Raw genomic sequence first — 19,542 nt, forward strand, 5'->3', positions numbered from 1 at the left:
TAGACCCACCGTCTTTACTCACTGTCTCTTAATAGGGCCGGAACAAATGGCCATCCTTGTTTTTTTCATACCAACGATCATTCATAGAGTCCTATTTCAATCGATCAATGCTATGAATAATCAGAGCATTGATCTATTCTGCTATTCATCTACAAGATGTATGAAGACCATGACACCACAGTGATTTCCTATTCAAGTGTGATTGATGCGTCATCTCACAGTGGTATTGGAGGATATTAATAATAATTCTGATTAATTTTAACATTGTTTCAACTGATGGAGCTGTCAAGTACAAATCAAGTTGTGTTGAATTAATTATGTTCTATTCAGGAATTAATTAGAATAATTTTGGTATGCACATCTTACATGAAAAAAAACTATAGCACAGTGGACCTCAATTGACAGCATTTAATCCCCAAAAAATTATACAAACAATGAAAGCAAGTACATTTCTATGCCATCGATAATAACATGAGTAATTTTCCGATTGGGCTTTGACAGCACTCACCTCCTGTGGAGTTTGTCGCCCTCTCCTGGTAGGAGAACTGCTGGTGCAGCTCCCCCTCGCTCATCTCTCGGATGAACACTTTGAGCAGACAGCGGATCATGAACAGTGCATTGTGGGCCTGCCAAATGAACAACTGACTGCAGAGGAAAACAACAAACAAAGACACATTCATTTCACACACTTTTTTTGTGTGTAGTTATATAATATACATTCTAAATGAGGGGACTGTGATGGGTGTATATAAAAGGTGTACAGTTTGAAATGAGAACTTTTTGAACGCCACTTCATCAAAATGGACAGCTTAAACCACGAAAATATTATATTTAAATGACAATTCATGGTCCACAAACACTAATGAATTCATGGGAAATGGTCATTAAAGTCAGGACACAGTGTCAATACAACAGTAATGTTGTGTACATTGGGGCTTGACACAACAATACAACACAATTATCTACAGAGGCTGATTAATGTACCCTGTTAAAATTTATTTAACTTCACTAGCCTGTTAATTACCCACAATTGACCCCAATTGACCCACAGGGGGCGCTAAACTACCATGGCAAAGGTGGGATGAGCGACAGAGAGTAGAAGCTCGTTTTCAAGATAAACTTTGAAAACGCTGAAGCTTTTGAAAACCGCTATGTAAATTTTTTACATTATTAATCCATGGCTTTAGATCATTGATATTTTTGATAACTGATAACTGTCTTCACCCTCTCATGAGGTGGGCTTCTGAAAGCAGAGAACACGTTTATATGGTCACGTGTATCACAGCCAGTCCTCTGCAGCCCACCCATGCGATGAGAATTGATGCACTCGCAGTATTGTGAAACTCTTCGGAGAGACATAAATCTAAACCTACTTTAAAGTCCCGAACCATTTGGGAGTATAAGCAATGACGACCAGATGTATTACAAACGTACGCGCATAACTCGTATAACCTGTGTGAGAACCAGACACAGCGAGGAGTCACGCATTGACCACTCCTCGAGTCGTGAGTACATCCATACTCACTCTTGACATTCTGTGGAAATCTTCAACTCTTTGGTTCTACTGAGGAAAACTTTTATTAACGTGCCAAAGTTCCCCGTCCTGGGGTTATTTTCAACTGGAAGAAAAGAAACAGAACAGGGGTTGTAATAGCAGCGGGAATACACCTTCGAATAAAATACACTGGTGAATTATATTAATTTTATTATATATATTTATAGTTCTATACGTTGTTGATTAGTATCATTGTGTGTTATAAGCCCTACTAAATGCAATACTTTCAACTAAAACCACTCATAATATATAAAAACAAAACCTTAAAAAATTGACTTACTGATGCATAATACTACAGAAGTGACCAAATACAGAAGTGACCAAATAAGGAAAACAATTAACTGCAAATTCACGTACTGAGTGTCTTTGCCAGGGGGATGACTGCCTCTTCTAGAATCTTTGAGTCCCCACTGCGAACAAGAGAGAGTTAGAGAGAGTTAGAGAGAGAGAGAGAGAGAGAGAGAGAGAGAGAGAGAGAGAGAGAGAGAGAGAGAGAGAGAGAGAGAGAGAGAGAGAAACAGTAACAGAGACAGAGAGAGCGAGAGAGCGAGAGAGATAGAGAGAGAGAGTTAGAGAGAGAGAGAGAGTTAGAGAAGTTAGAGAGAGTGAGAGAGAGAGAGAGAGAGTTAGAGAGAGTTAGAGAGAGAGAGAGAGAGAGAGAGAGAGAGAGAGATAGAGAGAGAGAGAGAGAGAGACAGACAGAGAAACAGTAACAGAGACAGAGAGAGCGAGAGAGCGAGAGAGAGAGTTAGAGAAGTTAGAGAGAGTGAGAGAGAGAGAGTGAGAGTTAGAGAGAGTTAGATAGATAGATAGATAGATAGATAGATAGATAGATAGATAGATAGATAGATAGATAGATAGATAGATAGATAGATAGAAAGAAAAAAAGCCCAGCAGCCCTAGGAGACATTCTCTTACACAGTTATAGCATGTCAATCATTGAACAGCTTCTGTTAACTTGTTCAACCATTCCCACTTGACAAACAATATCATATAATAGTCTGTTGGATCATTAGCCGATCAGGTGAGTGTTGCGAACGGGCAGTCCATGATGTGAGGTAACAGACACGGATGGCTACACACTAAAAAGAAGTAAGAAGATCCGATTATAATGGAAAGTAGGTTTAATATTTAACATATCCACTCAGGTTACTGTAAATTACACTGGAGACAGCTCACACCCAGAAGAAGTAGTGAGAACAATGTTTAAGAATTGTTACAATATCCATTTCAAGTGTGAATGTGTTTCAACCGACACGCAACATGATTTATTGGCCTTTTTTCATGCCTACCTTGAAAACTAAAAGTTCCAAAGAAAAAGGTTTATCAAACTGTGCCCTTGGGCCGAAGTGACATTTCCAACCCTTTTTAGTCGTCACAAAACGGATCGTCCATATAAATGTTGTTACTCCAACTTTGGATTGGATTTAAGCAATTGTGATTTTGGATTTTCAAAATAAAAGCCCAGAGGCGTTTACCTGTTGGCGGGACTGATGAAGGTGAAGGAGATGAGCTGGTTCCAGAAGGGCTCATTCTGCGACACAGACTCGGTGCCCACCAGAGTCCTGAGGCTGGGGTTCTCCGACAGGTCACTGACCTGGCTGGTGTTGGCTCCCATCTCTCCGTCTCTCTCTCTCTCCCCCCTCTCCCCCGGAGACCCCCCCCCCGCCCCCGAGTGTCTCTCAGCCGCAAGCACCTCGCCTCACTGCCTCATCAGATAGTGGTGACCTGAATCTACAAGTACAACAAAAGTACACAATTATTATTGTTATGTTGTTCAGATAGGTGTAAAAGAAGACCATGAAACAACATCAAACCATCCGTCAGAGGACAGTCTCATGGTTAAAGGGTTTGACTCCCAGAGAAAGGTTCTGGGTTCAAACCTCATCAAGGCATCCGGGCGGAAGATGCTCTTACCCCTACCTGCTCCTTCACGACCTGTATCTGACCTCCTTGTAAGTCGCTTTGGATGAAAGTGTCTCCTGACTGAAGAGTAAATGATTCAGTAAATGATTTGAAATGCACCGTGACATAGGTTTATATTCAGTCAAGCGTTATTGCCCTGCATAGGAAAAGCACTTTGCAGGAAGGAAATAGGCTTAGAAAGAAACAGAACTCTGTCAAAACAACAGTTAAAGTGCTTTTCCCTTTTGTCTATGAACAATATCACAATACATGTTACTAAGGCGATGCAAGTTGTACTTTTCCTCCAAGCTGATAGACCCAGATCTATGGCTTGCTGTTCAGGAAGCAAGCCATGTTGCTGATTGTAGTTCTATGTATAGCAGAAGCATTAGCTCATTACCTGGGCTGACCTCTTCTGCTAAAGTCTTTGATTTGGTTGCTTCGTCATTTGAAGAGGGCCGTGTGTCGTTATAAATCGAATCAATGCGGTACGATTACTCGACACTTAAATTGGTGTTTCGATGAAACTCCATCCGCCATGATGACCGGATCCAAGGATAATACATCTTGGTTAGGTTCATGCAATGAGGCCTGGCGCCTCTCACCTAATGGCGGTATAATAGCTACAGTAAATATTTGTATAGACCATAAAAACCTTGCAGCCTCCTGCCCATCTGCAGATACATACATTAGACACACACACACACACACACACACACACACACACACACACACACACACACACACACACACACACACACACACACACACACACACACACACACACACACACACACACACACACACACACACACCCTGCAGAATGCATCTGGATCAGAAGTGGGTCGTTAGCCTATATATAACAGAATGGGCTGACAAGAAGAATTGGGTCTCTCTATTCTCTATTGTACACCGGCCATAACATTCCCTGCTTCCTCTGTTACGCTCACAAGAGCCAACCGACATATTATATTATTAGCATGTCGACGCTACTTTCCCCACCATAGAGATAGTAAGTGCAATAGACCCTTTTCACAGAGGTGTCATTGTAGGACAAACAGCGGTGACACTCAAAACACTAATCATGAGTCCTTGTTTTACCTATCATTGCATGGATGGTAGACTAGTGAAGCTAAGTCAGGGCCCTGGTACATACAAATATCAGAAACATAATTAGTGTTGATGATGAGCGACACCAGTGTTTGCCCTGAGATCTGAATCCCTGAAAGGTCATCCCAGGTTCAAGATGAACACCTGCCACCACCCAAATGCGGAGACATTTGACCCTTTGCCAGGTAAAAAGACAACATTCTGAATGCCCATTTCTAATTAAAAGTAATTTTTTAAGTTAATCCCCAGTCTCACCTTGGTTGAAAAAAATAAATAATTAAACAGTAAATCGCCAACTCGGATAACCTCACTTACTGCAACCAAGCATGGAGCTCTGAATCTCTCCCGAACTCTAGGCAAGAGAGAATAGGATAAGATGACCACATGTCAGGAGCTTCAGCCAGTCTACCTACAGTACATGGAGGGACATAGATGTCGGACAACTGGTGTCCTCTTGCCTAAAGGAGGCCTCGCGAACATGTACACATTGGATGGTCCAGTACTGCACAACGTATAGGGGGTTTTTACAGCACTTACTTCGTAATACACTGTATACTAGTAGTAATAATACTGTACTAATACACGAAGGTAATGGTGTATTAAGTTATATGCACAAGTATTTAGTTACAGGCACAAGCAGATATTGATCGTTAAGTGATTGATTCTGCTATGATGGGGGGCATCGGAATGTCCATCAAGGTATGTGAAAGGTGCTTGCTGGAGCCCTTGTTGGTTGGTTGAGAGTACGTATTGCTCAGTGGACCTTCACAACAAAAGAGAGGTTTCATTCATGAGAGAGGTTTGAGATAGCAAGCAGGATGTAAACCTGCTTTAACGCCACAACGACACGCCTTTTGCATATAGATCAGCAAAGACGGGTGACAGAATAACACTGAAGTGGAGTTACACCCATTCCAATGAGGACTTCATACAAATACTACACGTTGGTGTGCACACAGCAAATAGCCATGTTCGTTTTATATCCAAGCTGTCTTGTTTCCCCCCAAAATCCATCAATACTATTAATTTAGTTAACGTTCACCATTGCAAACCCTGCGCCTCATCACGTGGATCACGTATTTAATCGTAATCACGTAAAGTCGTTTAGAAATAAGCAAACATTTGCGAGCAATTGCTGATGATGTTTGCAATACAAATGCGCACAGGGAGCGTGTCCTCAGTCGGTGGTGCGTTCAAAACAGCGTAAGCGCAGTAAAATAGGCTTAAGTCATAGACAGCAGTTTCAAGTGATGCAGCCAATGTGCCACTAAAGTCAATCAGGTTAACTTTAGTGGTCTAAAATTGGTGTTCAGCACCCAGTACGCCGTTTCATTGCGATCAGCTGACAGCTCAGTTTACCTGTCATATGTTTCTTCTTGGTGTTGTCGTGGCAGCTTAGCTTTCTTCAGTCCCTCTGCGTATCACGAGCCTGCAGGCGGCGATCAATGACCGATCGATATGCTATTCACCTATAAATATTGTAGAATGATAATCAATTCCGGGCAATATGAGACAGCTAACTTTGCTTTGGTTACTCCTCTCCACCATATTTCCACGTCGCCACCCCTTACGTCATGATCACGCAGCGCTTTACGTCAGTGACGTCGCAGATAGAAATATAGCAGTAGACCGGAACATTCTGTGGCAATAATCTAATAATCGTCTCCCATTCCGACTTAAAACTGCTTTTAAATTATTTTTAAAAATTTTAACCCATCCTAAGTTTATATTGTATATCTTAATCTAATTCATCTAACAATTAATCTCCACACATTCATCTTGATTCTGCTGTTATCGTTTTCGAGTAAAAACGATATCCAGTGTTTAATGCATCACAATAGAAACAATGAAGGATAAATGATCATTTTATTTAATATACAAAACATTAATTATACAGAAATTATAGTCTAAAAAGTGAGGGTATTGAGACCAACTTGTGCATAAAGAAACTTTATTTGGATATATTCATAGAAAGCTGTTTTATTTGTGGACACAAATCTGAAGCTGATTTGCAAAAATAACCTGACGGTTTATGGAATGACAAATAACTTAAAATATCACTTTATGAATATAGGAACAATCAATAGGCCTATCTAAAAAAGTATTAACACTAAGAGTTAAAATAATCACAAGACAATTATTTTTCAAATATGACTACGACTATGATAATGAAGGATGTTTTAATAAGTTAATAAATCTTCTGCATTGGGAATTAGTTATTTACAAGAAAAGTACATATATATTTTTTAAATCATGCAGCTGTCAATCCGTCTTCTTGTCTGCTACTGTAGCTGTCCCGTTGGCTGTGGCTTCCCCATTACTCTGAGGCTGAAACACATGAAAAGCCAACATTAGTCAAAATGGCTGCCACACACTGAATCAGGTAGCGTCATTCATCCAGGGGGAATTGTTTCCGTTGCTCTACACAATATATCGAAAATAAAATTAATCTATAATTTGTATTGCCTTATTCTATATGTGTTGAAACAAACGTATAATAATTTGGCAAAATAACCATAAATAACGTGCATACAAAAATGTAGACGCATATAGATAAGTGTGTGTGGGTACACAAAGAACATAAAGAAGGTAGCAACTGCAAGGCTTAAGATTGACCTGTAGTTTCTCTGCCAAATATTAGGAACTGTGGACATACAATTTAGGATAACATGCAAAACCGTAGATGAATACATGAGTCAGTTGACAACAGTCAACGACGAGTCAAACAGTTTGACAGCTTAACTTTATAAACAAGCTGCTGTACAACTCAAATAAAACAACCCACCCTTCACAAAGACAAGCACGAGACACAGATCTGTGCCACATTCTGCAGTGCTTATAACAGCCAATAACCATACGTATCAATGAACAGTAGCTCATGACACTGCCGATTTCTATCAGGGTCTGGATTTACCGTGCTGGTTCCATTGCTCGTGTCTGCATTCTTGGCATTGTCTAGGGCCGGCTCTTGGACCGCCTTCTTGGGCCAGAACTTGTTGATGAAAGGGGCTATGACGGGGTAGATGATGGGCTCGATGAACCGCTTGTAGACCCATAGCAGGACGGGGATCACAATGCAGGGGATGCACACCATGGCTTTGATGAAGGTTGGGATCCAGTCGTAGAAAACCCTGTAAATGAGGGGAGCGTTAAGGCGGGCGGAAAGGAGTGGGGATTCTATCAATTTAGTATCAAACACTGGTAACAACATGGCGATATGTCTTATCACAGCAGTTACAGAGTAACAGATTTAGAAGAAAAAAAAAATCAGTGCAAACTCCGGTTTCAGCCAGTTTTTGATATTCCACTTTGCCCCGAACTAAAGTTGCATTCTTTTTGTGGCGTCAACACGCCTGTTTCCCTGAAGGCATACGAGTTATGTGTGGATGTACGGAGCTATGTCTTGGCAGTGGTTGATGTAGATGTCCATGTCTGAGAGTTGAGCTTCTTGTACACCTCGTTATAAATGCTCATACTTGGAACGCTCAGCCCAAATCACATTTTGGTTATGTCAGCGTTCAAATTCAAGCTGCCACTTAAACTTACACAAGACGGTTCACTTACACTTTGAAGGTTGTCATAAAGGAGTGGCGATTATATACATTTTGCAACAACCCCTGGACATTTCTATTTTGGTTTGTATAGAAGTGTATTTGCAAAGTTATCTGTTAGTTGGAGTGAGGGACCTTTTCCACTGCAATATCCATTGCAAACATTTACTCGATGACAGATCCATGTTGTCCTGCTCCTCCCCTTATTGGAAGAAACCAGTCCTACCCGGCTGGCCTGTTTTCTACAGAACTTACCGGCCCAAATAATAGGCATGTCATAGGATATGTTTCAATGTTAAAGGTAGGGGAGGGAAACTGCATAAACCAGCCAGGGTAAACTAGATTTTGAAAAGGAATTTCCACCCTTATTCAGGTCACCCTCCAATGCAACTCACCCAAGTCAGTTAATTGGCACTACACTACATCACCATGGAAAGGCTAGATACTTTCTAAATCGATCCTACTCTGGCTGGTTTCTTCAAATTGCCTACCCTAGCTTTAAGTTGTTATGGTAAAATACTAACAAGAAGGAAAAATTATAAGAATGCAGTAATTGTGAACCTGAACAACAGCTATTCCCTGAAAACTGAATTAACATAACCGGGTTAACTACAAATCCAGCTGCTTGAAATAGGGCACAGGCCAGCTTTCTTCTACTGTGTCATCATGACTAAGATTATCATATAACAACCTTATGTGGATCAGTTTAGGGCTGTGTTTACTCAAACAGAAACAAAACTATGCCTTGGAGGAGTTCGATTTACGGCTTTAGACTTGATTCAAGTCATTCATGTCCCTTCGCCTAGTGCACGCCATCCTAGAAGGAGCCTATGCTTCCTATGCTGTATGTTTCCTACTGGCCTGATAGGGTGTTCACCATCCCACTATTCATGGGGTCTACCCATAGATATATAGCATATGCGTCACCATGTGAAGCATACGCAAGTGATGTGCATGTGCATATACACATCCCACATACAAAAAAATGTTCAAAGTGTTTTTAAATAGTTATGGTTCGTTACTGAAGGTCCCAGACAGTTGACCCATTACGAAATAACCTGTCGCGGATGCCATGTCTGCGCATGTGTGTGATGTGAAAGCATCACCTGAAAACAAAAAGTTCAAAATCAGTGAATGGCCTAACAGACAACGTCCCGACACAACAACGCAATATACAACGCATATCGTTCTTATATCGTTCGACGTATTCCCGTTTGATGTCACGACCTAGCAGGGTCCGGGTCGACGCGTTCATTGAACCGGCCGACAGGCGAGGCTAACCCAAAGAGCTAACAGCTAGCTCGCTGTAAGCGACCGCGGGGCGTGATCAGCGGAGTTATGTTTACGGACGTCCATACGGGACTAGTTCTCAGCTGGGCTTCTCACCTTTTCGAGAGCCAAGTGCCAATGTTGAGCACCGTCCCACAGTTTAAATTAGACAAGTCGTCGTCTCCGCCTCGGATCATGGATGTAGCATCGGGATCCTGCGACAGTGTTTTCTAGAATGAATCGACGCATGCGCGAACTAGCCGGACTTCCGAACCTAAAAAGCAAACACGGAAGTTGAGGGAAAACAAACACATGGCGCGTTTCTTCAAATTACCAACAACGCAGCAAGTATAAAGTAGGCTTTACGACGAACAAGACAAATACATTAACAACTAACACAGCTACTATTTAAAAAAAAAATTGGCGTTATGTTACGGTGAAGCTAAACTCAGCTGGTTCACTTACTAGCACACAAACATAACAAGTGGCGTGGATACTTCTAAAAGTACATCAACATGTTGATATGTTGATCGGTCTGTGCGTTATAAAACGACCGTGGACCAAATGTCACTTACTGGGAATGAATGTCCTTCGATTGATGTTATTCCGGGTTGTTGTTTTTTACAAGGCACATTGTAAGAGGCTATCTTTAGCAATATTCACAATTGTTTCTGTTTATTGCAGTGTCGTAATGCCCCTGTCAACGCAGTCCCAAACGGACGATGCCCAATACATTCTGGTGGCTAGCTTGGATAATGCCCGTAACATCTCCAACATATTGAAAGCGATCACCTTCAAAGACCATGCGATTTTCAGTGCCACTCCTAACGGTCTTAAGGTCACCGTGGAAGACTCTAAATGTCTACAAGCCAATGCCTTCATCCAGGTTTGTGTCATTTGATCAGAATTAATTAAATGTAACAGTTAACTGACAGTTATTGCTTATATATGGCATTTAAGCAAAACAACATCATTATCATTTTGTCTGCCACCATGATATAATGTTTTAAATAATGTTCTTTCTTTTTCCCAGGCTGATATCTTTCAAGAGTTTACCATTAAGGAAGACTCTGTGGGGTTTCAGGTCAATCTGACAGTTCTGTTGGATTGCCTCACAATCTTCGGAGGGAGCACTGTGCCAGGTGCATTACACTAAACACGCAGATTCTTTCTGGTTAAAAGTATATTTTATCCATCTGTATTAATGGTTAATGGAATGGGCTTTTGCTCGAAAAATTATTAGTTATTGCTGTACGGAATGCATTTAAAAAGAAGTCCACTTTCATTAGCTACTCTCTAGTAATAGCGTGTCTCTTTCTTTTTAAATCCCATTCCATGTCCCCGCATCGCGTGGACAGGAGTTAGCACAGCGCTGCGGATGTGCTACATGGGCTATGGCTACCCGCTCACCTTGTTCCTGGAAGAAGGTGGGGTGGTGACCGTCTGTAAGATCAACACACAGGAACCAGAGGAGCCCATTGACTTTGACTTCTGCAGCAGCAATGTCACAAACAAGGTAGACCTTTTAGGATTTTGTACTTGGACTGTACACCCAATTGTCACTTATTTATACATAAAATATGCTGTTCATTTATTTTTCCTCTGATACAAGGTGATCCTCCAGTCGGAGAGCCTAAAGGAGGCCTTCTCTGAGCTGGACATGACCAGTGAGGTGCTACAGATCACCATGTCCCCCAACCAGCCTTACTTCAGGTGGGCATTGTCTACTTTTTCTAGTCTATATCCCACAGTCCTTACACATGTATTGCAATTGCAAACCACCAGTTTCATGATATGTCTAGTATGTCTATTTTCCTTTAGATTGATCAGTACCTTGGCAAGAGTATGATAAGCAAATCACTGTGACATTTCTCATTTCTGATTAATAAAACTTATGGAAGAGATGTGTACTTAAGACCGGTCAGTTATTCTAAATTGGGAAGTAAAAGAGAAAAGAACATTAGGAAAAAAACATTGAACATTATTAAACCTCAATTCAACTTTGTTCCAATTATGTCATTTTGTACTCCAGGTTGTCCACATTTGGGAACTCGGGAAACGCCCACTACGACTATCCCAAAGACTCTGACATGATGGAGCTCTTCCAGTGCACCAAGACACAGATTAACAGGTTAATCACGTTACATATATCCAGAATCCATGGACATTGTCATCACAAGGTGTTAAGTTATCGCTTTCACTTCACTACAGCTGCCTGTGTCTGGTAGCTGTACAACCGAAAAACAAACTAACATTCTGCTATCCCCTCTGTCGACGGGACACACAGGTACAAGATGTCCCTGCTTAAGCCATCCACCAAGGCTCTGGCCTTGTCCTGCAAGGTCTCCGTGAGGACGGACAGCAGAGGGTTCCTGTCCCTGCAGTACCTGGTCAGGAACGATGATGGACAGATATGCTTTGTGGAGTACTACTGCTGTCCAGATGAGGAAGTGGGAGGGGACTGATAGAAGAAGGTCTATAGGCCCCCAGCAGTCACTTTCAAAACAGAAGATAGTTTGGGTAAAGCACTACAGGAAGTTGACCAATGAAGCACAGGTTACAGAAAGGTAAAGTAGGGCCTAGGTTTATTCTACAACAGACGTCATTGGGAGAGTATGACCTCTGGGCCAGTGAAGTGCAAAATAATGTGTCAACTGTCAACTTAACTCATGTTCACAAATGTTGGTATATCGGCTCTGTGAGTGAATGTTTTTTTCTTTAAGGTTGTGTTATGCGCATACATACATGTTACATGTAAATATGCCTGTAGATATGTTACATTTAGCCCATTGACCAATTAGGAAGCTGTGTTCAAACATTTCAGTATTGCAGACTTGTAATAAAACTAAGCTTTTTAGAGTAATTGTCTTGGTCATTTCATATTTGTACTAAACAAGTATTTTTCTATACAGAGTGAATTATGTATTAAAAGGACTCATATTTTACAACTAGCTGAAGTGTAATTAGCCATTACAAGCTTTTTAATTACCCTCTGGTCTAGGGATATCACACCAGATGGTAGTATTGGACAAATACCAGTATAGTCACAACTTTTACATTTGTTTAGATTTATTTATTACATTTCCTCCTTCCAAAGCATCTTGTTTTTCCCTGGTCTATATATATATATTAAACCAAAAACAATTAACAGAATGAAGGTGTATCAAAACATTTGTAATTTGTGTGATGATGGATAGGATTTATTTATAACTAAAGGTTCCAGATAATATTAAATCTGTTTTATAAGGCTTTGTCCTTGCAGACCTTTCAGAAGTTGAATTACATACAGTTGGTGTACATAATATAGTGACATACAAGAACCAAATAAAACACATTTGAAGATCCCCTTTATAACACAAAATCCCCTTTATAGCACACCGCACCGAGCAATAAAAATTGCAACACGACAATACTTCTGAATCTTTTACAGTTCAAACGCCTCTCCTCGGGTCCTAGCTTCTCATCTGCATACGTCTCCTCTTGAAGGGCTTGGGGTTCCTCTTCTTGGGGTCCTGGCCCGGCTCCTCCTCCTGGATGTGGACGGGCTTCTCCTGCCCCGGCGTGTCAAACACGTCCTCCGTCACGTCCTTGGTGACCACCTCCTTGTCCTCCAACCGCTTCATCTTCTGGATCTCCTTCAGCATCTGCTTCTCGCGCAGCTTGGCCGTGCTGGCCTGTCGCAGCTCGCGCCGGTGCTGCGGGGCGGGTGGAGAACAGGCGTGCGTTGAACCCAATTGTTTGCCGGCACCCAGTGCAACGTTACAGAGCCAGCAACCGTTAACAGCTTTCCATCGGGATGTCAGTTTTACAAGGACATGGATGTTTGTTGTAAACTTGACACCGCGTTGTAAAGATGTACGCAATGTATGACCGGATGTAAAGTTTACAACACAACATCGGTTTGGAGTAAACTTTGTCGTGAAGTTGTACAAAATGTACAATATGATTCAACATTTAAAAACACTAACATTCGTTTTGCCACGTTTACAACAATGTAAATAACTTGTAGTCAATTTTCCAAAATGGGTATTCCAAGGTGCTTGTCACTAGCCGAGAACCTTACCATGTTGGGGGACTGGAAGTGGGGATTCTCGTAGAGGGTTGGACCCCCGAAGCTCCCCTGGAAGATCTTGATGATGTTGAGAACGAAGCGAGGCCCGATCTCCACCAGAGAGCCGTCCTCTTCAATAATCTATAGCACAGAGCAACGATAGATATACATGTCCTGTAGGGAGGACTGAGGCATTTGGGGAAGGGTGCCTATAGGTAGACTGGACATCAGGGATCGGACTCTGTCCCTTTCTGCTGAGAGCCGAACACCCTTTTCACTACACTACCCATCACCACTTTAACTAAAATAAATGTTGTAATGCAAGTATTGATGTTATGTATGATTATTCTCTTTTTGAATGGAGCCATGTAGTCTCACCTGGTAGTTTCTGAACCAGATCCGGTTGTCTGCGATGCTGAATGTGAAGACATGGTCCACAAAAGGTTGACTTTTGGGGTGATAGTGTGGTGTGGCAAATGTCTAAAACAGAGAAGTTATTTTTAGTTAGTTCATCCAGATTTACTGCAGGTAATAGTGATGTCCACTGATAAAATGGCATAATAGTAAACCTACCTGTGTGAACAACTCCTTCAGTAAAGCAAGGTGAGGTTCCTTGTCGAATTTCTGTGAATCAAAAGGAAATATTTTATTAATATACTATTCATTATTCAGCAGTATAAGTATTCCAAAAAAAAATGGAACTACAAGTTACTCACAAGAATGACTGACTGAATCTACTGCACCAAGGACATGAGTACATATATCAATATCTAGCCTGACCATACATACACATTCCCAACCTCTGCTTCTTAATGACGTTATGTCCAAATTTAAATCTTTTCTGATGAGCGTCGGCAAAATGACTCAAGTGGAAGCTGTCTGCATAGCCTCCCCCTTACTCTCCTATAAACACCCCTCTTACGCACTTAATGTATGTTGTAGGTCCTGGCACAAAAAAAAATATATATATATATAGTACTTGGCATTGTGTAGCTTCTAGTTATCCTAGTTATCTTTGTTGTATACGGGGAATGGGTTAACCTAAGAATAAGTAAGTGCTTGGCACTTGTTTCCATGAACATCCTGTGTGTACCGACAGCGATATAATTGTCGTTTCACTTTCTTCTGACAAATGTACATAGTGTAAGTTGCTTTGGATAAAAGCGTCTGCTGAATGCCCTAAAAGTAAGTACACTAGTAGATGGATTCAAATACAGAACCAAGTAAGCTTTAATCTTTAAGCCAACATTGTACTTACAGGATCAAAGGACAGCAGGGGCCTGGACCCTCTGAGGCAGTTTCCGGTCATTTTCAGTTCCGCCAGTGTGTGTACTGTGAAGTGAGAACGGACGAGACGGTAAATAGGAATCCAAACCCTCCAATGGTGTAACCTTTACTTTGAAATTAAGCATTCAGACACAGTGACACGCATGTAATATACAATATGAATACTCACTATTTTGTACAAGAAACTTTACGGACGGTCCTTGGGGGCTGTTTGACATCCTGCGAAGACGAAGAAATGTGTATTTTTGTCAATCAAAAACAACCACGTAGATAAATAAGAGCGTAATAAAGGAAGTGGGAGAAACGTACCACATGTACAGATCCTGCTTCTTCTTCGCCTCAAAATAGAGGCATTTGTTGCAGTTTTTAATTTCGCACACCTGTGGGAACATTTGGCAAACAGTTGGTTGACTAAAATCACGACATCTGCTCTTGAACACGCCAAGGAGTCAAGTCGAGCAGACCCACCTCGTTTATGACGAAGAGTTTGTCCTTTCGGTCCATTTTTGTATCTGAAGAGAACACATACATTGTCAGTCAAAGTGGCTGATGCTTAGCCACTGTATGCCATCTACAAATACATGATGATGATGTACTGTGACAACACTGCATTTTCAAAGTGTCTGGAGGCAAATCCCACACAGTGGCTGATGCTTAGCCACTATATGTCATCTAGATGATTATGACGATAATGTACTGTGACAACATTGCATTTTCCCCAAGTGTCTGGAGGAGGCAAATCCCACACAGGACACCGACCTGCTTTGGAGTGAGGCATCATGGTCCTTAAGTCGTTCATCAGATGCCTCGTTCGGAAGTTGACGCCTCTTGAGGAGAAAATGAGGACTCTTTCTTTGTTTTTCCATTTGCCCTGATGAAGAAAATAAAACGGGTCACGGTCATGACGAAATCCACGTGTTGTTGTTTTTTAAATCATTTGTATTGGGTTTATTCTAATCTAGCTCCATAGGCTTGTGACCAATGGCCAACACTTGGGTCAAATCAAGCCCAGCACTTACCATAGAAACGGGCGCCGGGACCATGATCTCCTGTTGCGCCGTTGAAGTTACAGCATTGTCCTCTTCTTCCATCAACCTGGCCTGTTTCGCCTTTTTCTCCGCCTGGCTATTCCCTCGACGTTTTCTCTTGTTCGGCATGTTTGCAAATTGTGAGCGACAACACGGGCTAGTGCTAGCGCAGGGAAAACGCACGTGAAAAATGTGATGAGATACGAAGAAGAAGAAAAAGAAGAAAAGGAAGAAGACGCCTCCTAGTGAACAGGAGGGGTGTCGCGCTTCGCGGTGTGCCAGGCACGCCATGTGGAATCGATGAACTATCGCGAGAATGCGTCGCACGTTGCTTGCTTGCTGCTCGCCCGGCCTCGTTACGTCATCACCAGTGTGTGTGTCGGTGTGTATGGATGGCGCTTCGAGATCAATTCAAAACATACATGACTTTATATGTCTCGTTTCGGAAAGGTGTATAGTCATTTTCTATTGTTAGGCCGTTGACACGTTAAGATCAAGACATGGCAATGGCACGTTTAAAGTAACTCGAGTTCGTGTTATATAAGAGTGTAAGCAAAGCTGAACGATACTCCAGTTAGCACGCTATGTCAATGTAGAAGAGCTAGCCCAGTAGCCACCATACGCTGTCTTCGGTCCGGACAACGTGATCGACCATTCTTCTGTATTTCTTACGGATTTGGATCATATTCACCATGAAGTGCCATTATGAAATCTTGGGGGTGAAACGGGATGCAGGAGACGATGATCTCAAGAAAGCCTATCGCAGATTGGCATTGCAATGGCATCCTGGTGAGTTTATAACCCCGGTGAAGTGACGCGGACGACAGGGACTTTTATCAAGACAGTTGTGCGATCAGGATCAGCTCGTTCTTCTGAGTACGAATGAGCTTTTCTTTAACACAGATCTTTGTGCGCACTCGCATTGCTACATCCATCCATGATCCGTCAATGTGTGATCATAACATACATTTACGGTTTTGTATGCGTTATGAACTCTGAACATGATACCCTTTTCTCGTTGAACAGACAAGAACTTGGACAATGCCGAGGAGGCATCAGAGCACTTCAAGCTCATTCAGGCAGCCTACGATGTCCTGAGCGACCCCCAAGAAAGAGCCTGGTACTTGATTTACACAAACTCAACGTTATCAATCGATATACTTATTATAGCTGCACATGTGACCCATCTACTATACTATCGGGGCTCTAGTGATCACATTGGGAACATTGGAGGGTTTATTACCTACTTTATGGGTACACAACTACTTCATGGATACTCAAAAGTACAGAATGAAGAGCTCTAAACAAAACATCTTTGCTCTACTATTTCCACGGCAGGTACGACAACCACAGGGAGGCCCTGCTGAAGGGAGGGGTGAGCGGCGAGTACCGGGATGACAGCGTGGACCTGCTGCGGTTCTTCACCGTCACCTGCTACTCGGGCTTCGGGGACGACGAGAAGGTGGGTCGGCTGTTGGGGTGCTGTGGTGATCAGTGTCACTACTCACAAGCAGAGTTCGTATGACGTGTAAGGGTCAGACTGACTGCGCTGTGCGTTGAGTTTTGTTTCATTTGTGTCATCAAGGTTTTATTTAGGAGTATGAAAGGGTTGCTATTGCAGAACATTAATACATTATTCATTGTTTAATTAATTGTCCCTACCACCAACATAGGGGTTTATGCATGATCTGTAGGCTTCCTTTCCTTTCATCTGAGGTTATGCACACGTTTTTTTCTATATTGGATTCATTGCATGCATGTTTTGAATTGGGGGCTTGGCTCTAGTTGACTGCTCTTCCAGTTTATTGCCAGCAGGGTGCAGCATAAGTCTATTATCTTCCAGCTCTGGGGCTGTTTTGGGATATTGAATACTTTTACTATATTTAAAGATCTATATGGTTAAGCCCTTTGAGCAAGACTAAAGAAAAATACTTATTTCCAATCTTTAGTAGCGGCATTACTAAAACTATTGTGCAAAGTTATTGCACACAACAAGATTATGCGCAATGAGTAACTTGAAAATATTGCAGAAATCAAGTTCAATATACTGTGACACGATGCAGGTCACCTAGCTGTTGTGCGTGATCCCCCTCCCATTTCATTATCTTCTTCCCTTCCCCCAGGGTTTCTACGCTGTGTACCGCGGTGTGTTCGAGTCCATCGTCAACGAGGAGATGGAGCACAGCAAGGAGGAGGACGAGGATGACGAGGACAGCTTCCCCTTCTTCGGAGACTCCCTGAGCGACTACGATACGGTGAGTCTTCGGCGAAGGGCCCGCCATCGGGACGTCACGATGCTCAGAGACGTTTATTACATTCGACCCTTTAAACAGCATACATTTGTGAAATAATAAAGATATTCAATGTTCTCATAATCAATCGTTTCTTAACATTTCTGTACTCTGATCTCATAGAATAAACGTGAGCATGTCAATACTAACATCATCATTAGTAGGTTGCAAGGAATGACCAAATTCACAGTTATTAATCGTAATCCTAAAACAGTAAACATGCATACCGCAACGATCAAAACGAAACGTCAGAACCAGAATTGTGCGTGTGCGTGTGTGCACATTGTGCGTGCGTGTGTGCGTGCGTATAACACAAACAAAGACCCGAGCGTAAACGCATTTCCCTCTTCTATCCCCCATCCGGCCGCCAGGTGGTGCACCTGTTCTACGGCTACTGGCAGAGCTTCTGCACGCGCAAGAACTTCGCCTGGAAGGAGGACTACGACACGCGGCAGGCGTCCAACCGCTGGGAGAAGCGCGCCATGGAGAAGGAGAACAAGAAGGTGCGCGAGAAGAACCGCAAGGAGCGCAACGAGCTGGTGCGCCAGCTGGTGGCGTACGTGCGCAAGCGGGACCGCCGCGTGCAGGCCCACAAGGTGCTGGTGGAGGAGCAGAACGCCGAGAAGGCCAAGAAGGCGGAGGAGATGCGGCGGCAGCAGAAGCTGAACCGTGCCAAGTGGGTGCTGCGTGGGGTGGGGTGGGGTGGGGTGGGGTGGAGGGGTGGGTGGGTGGAGGTTGGGAGTGGAAGGCCAGACAAGACGGGTAGACGGACTGCGTGAATGGAATGCGAGGATTGGGTAGATGTACAGGACGGACTGGAGCGATGAATCAATGTAATTAGATGGATGGAAGATGAATTGGAACGGATTGGACTGGAAGTGTGGCTTGTTAGAGGGGATGGAAGAAAGGATGGATAGGTGGCATTGAAGTGTGGAGGGGTGACAGTTGATTGAATGCCTGAGGAGATGTAAGGACTGGACCGATTGATGAGATGAGACGAAGCAGTTGTACAGCAGAGCATAATTGAGACACGCGTGTGACTATTACATCGCGCGGTTCTTTTCTTGGTGGGAAGAACGCGACAAGGCCCTCGCCTGGTCATCGTGTGTGTGTGTGTGTGTGTGTGTGTGTGTCCCTGTGAGTGTGTGTCCCTTTGTGTGTGTGTGTGTGTGTGTGTGTGTGTGCGCGAGCGTCCCTGTGTGTGTGTGTGTGTGTGTCCCTGTGTGTGTGTGTGTGTGTGTGTGTCCCTGTGTCGTGTGTGTCCCTGTGTGTGTGTATGTCCCTGTGTCGTGTGTGTCCCTGTGTGTGTGTGTGTGTGTGTGTGTGTGTGTGTGTGTCCCTGTGTCGTGTGTGTCCCCCTGTGCGTGTGCGTGACGCTGTGGCCTCACGCCGTGTGCCCAGGCTGGCGGGGGAGTACAAGGAGCAGAGCTGGGCGGCCATGTCGGAGCTGGAGAAGGAGCTGCAGCAGATGGAGGCGCAGTACGGGAAGGAGTTC

At 42.9% G+C, this 19,542-nt stretch overlaps 5 protein-coding genes across 5 annotated transcripts in view; 2 read left to right on the forward strand and 3 right to left on the reverse strand.

Moving 5' to 3' along the window:
• dym (dymeclin) overlaps window positions 1-6,125 on the reverse strand; it is a gene marked incomplete at its 3' end in the record, with an annotated part of 8,246 nt that extends 2,121 nt beyond the window's left edge. The window contains exons 1-5 of the mRNA XM_084483248.1: window positions 5,930-6,125; window positions 3,034-3,289; window positions 1,913-1,965; window positions 1,526-1,619; window positions 509-645 (exon numbers count right to left, since the gene is read on the reverse strand). Coding sequence (XP_084339374.1) covers window positions 509-645; window positions 1,526-1,619; window positions 1,913-1,965; window positions 3,034-3,173 — 424 coding nt within the window. The 5' untranslated portion in view covers window positions 3,174-3,289; window positions 5,930-6,125. The remainder of the gene's footprint in view (window positions 1-508; window positions 646-1,525; window positions 1,620-1,912; window positions 1,966-3,033; window positions 3,290-5,929) is intronic.
• A 294-nt stretch (window positions 6,126-6,419) lies between these two features.
• Window positions 6,420-9,631, reverse strand: c21h18orf32 (chromosome 21 C18orf32 homolog). Its single transcript, XM_084482890.1, has 3 exons — window positions 9,508-9,631; window positions 7,485-7,701; window positions 6,420-6,898 (listed from the first exon to the last, which is right to left on the reverse strand). The coding sequence occupies exons 1-3, from the start codon at window positions 9,585-9,587 to the stop codon at window positions 6,833-6,835; spliced, it is 363 nt and encodes a 120-aa protein (XP_084339016.1). The 5' UTR covers window positions 9,588-9,631; the 3' UTR covers window positions 6,420-6,832.
• A 28-nt stretch (window positions 9,632-9,659) lies between these two features.
• On the forward strand, window positions 9,660-12,206 carry rad1 (RAD1 homolog (S. pombe)). Its single transcript, XM_084482751.1, has 7 exons — window positions 9,660-9,745; window positions 10,075-10,276; window positions 10,424-10,532; window positions 10,749-10,906; window positions 11,003-11,103; window positions 11,423-11,521; window positions 11,678-12,206. The coding sequence occupies exons 2-7, from the start codon at window positions 10,082-10,084 to the stop codon at window positions 11,853-11,855; spliced, it is 840 nt and encodes a 279-aa protein (XP_084338877.1). The 5' UTR covers window positions 9,660-9,745; window positions 10,075-10,081; the 3' UTR covers window positions 11,856-12,206.
• Window positions 12,207-12,441: 235 nt separating this feature from the next.
• Window positions 12,442-15,929, reverse strand: bxdc2 (brix domain containing 2). The gene is made up of 10 exons (XM_084482936.1): window positions 15,748-15,929; window positions 15,488-15,599; window positions 15,197-15,240; window positions 15,038-15,108; window positions 14,898-14,947; window positions 14,700-14,773; window positions 14,015-14,065; window positions 13,820-13,921; window positions 13,454-13,582; window positions 12,442-13,085 (listed from the first exon to the last, which is right to left on the reverse strand). The coding sequence occupies exons 1-10, from the start codon at window positions 15,883-15,885 to the stop codon at window positions 12,843-12,845; spliced, it is 1,014 nt and encodes a 337-aa protein (XP_084339062.1). The 5' UTR covers window positions 15,886-15,929; the 3' UTR covers window positions 12,442-12,842.
• Window positions 15,930-16,122: 193 nt separating this feature from the next.
• The window catches only part of dnajc21 (DnaJ heat shock protein family (Hsp40) member C21), a 5,744-nt gene continuing 2,324 nt past the window's right edge, over window positions 16,123-19,542 (forward strand). The window contains 6 exon segments of the mRNA XM_084483249.1: window positions 16,123-16,545; window positions 16,783-16,876; window positions 17,095-17,218; window positions 17,880-18,011; window positions 18,419-18,723; window positions 19,449-19,538. Coding sequence (XP_084339375.1) covers window positions 16,449-16,545; window positions 16,783-16,876; window positions 17,095-17,218; window positions 17,880-18,011; window positions 18,419-18,723; window positions 19,449-19,538 — 842 coding nt within the window. The 5' untranslated portion in view covers window positions 16,123-16,448.

This window comes from Micromesistius poutassou (assembly GCF_964030765.1).
Source record: "Micromesistius poutassou genome assembly, chromosome: 18".
Taxonomy (NCBI): Eukaryota; Metazoa; Chordata; class Actinopteri; order Gadiformes; family Gadidae; genus Micromesistius; species Micromesistius poutassou.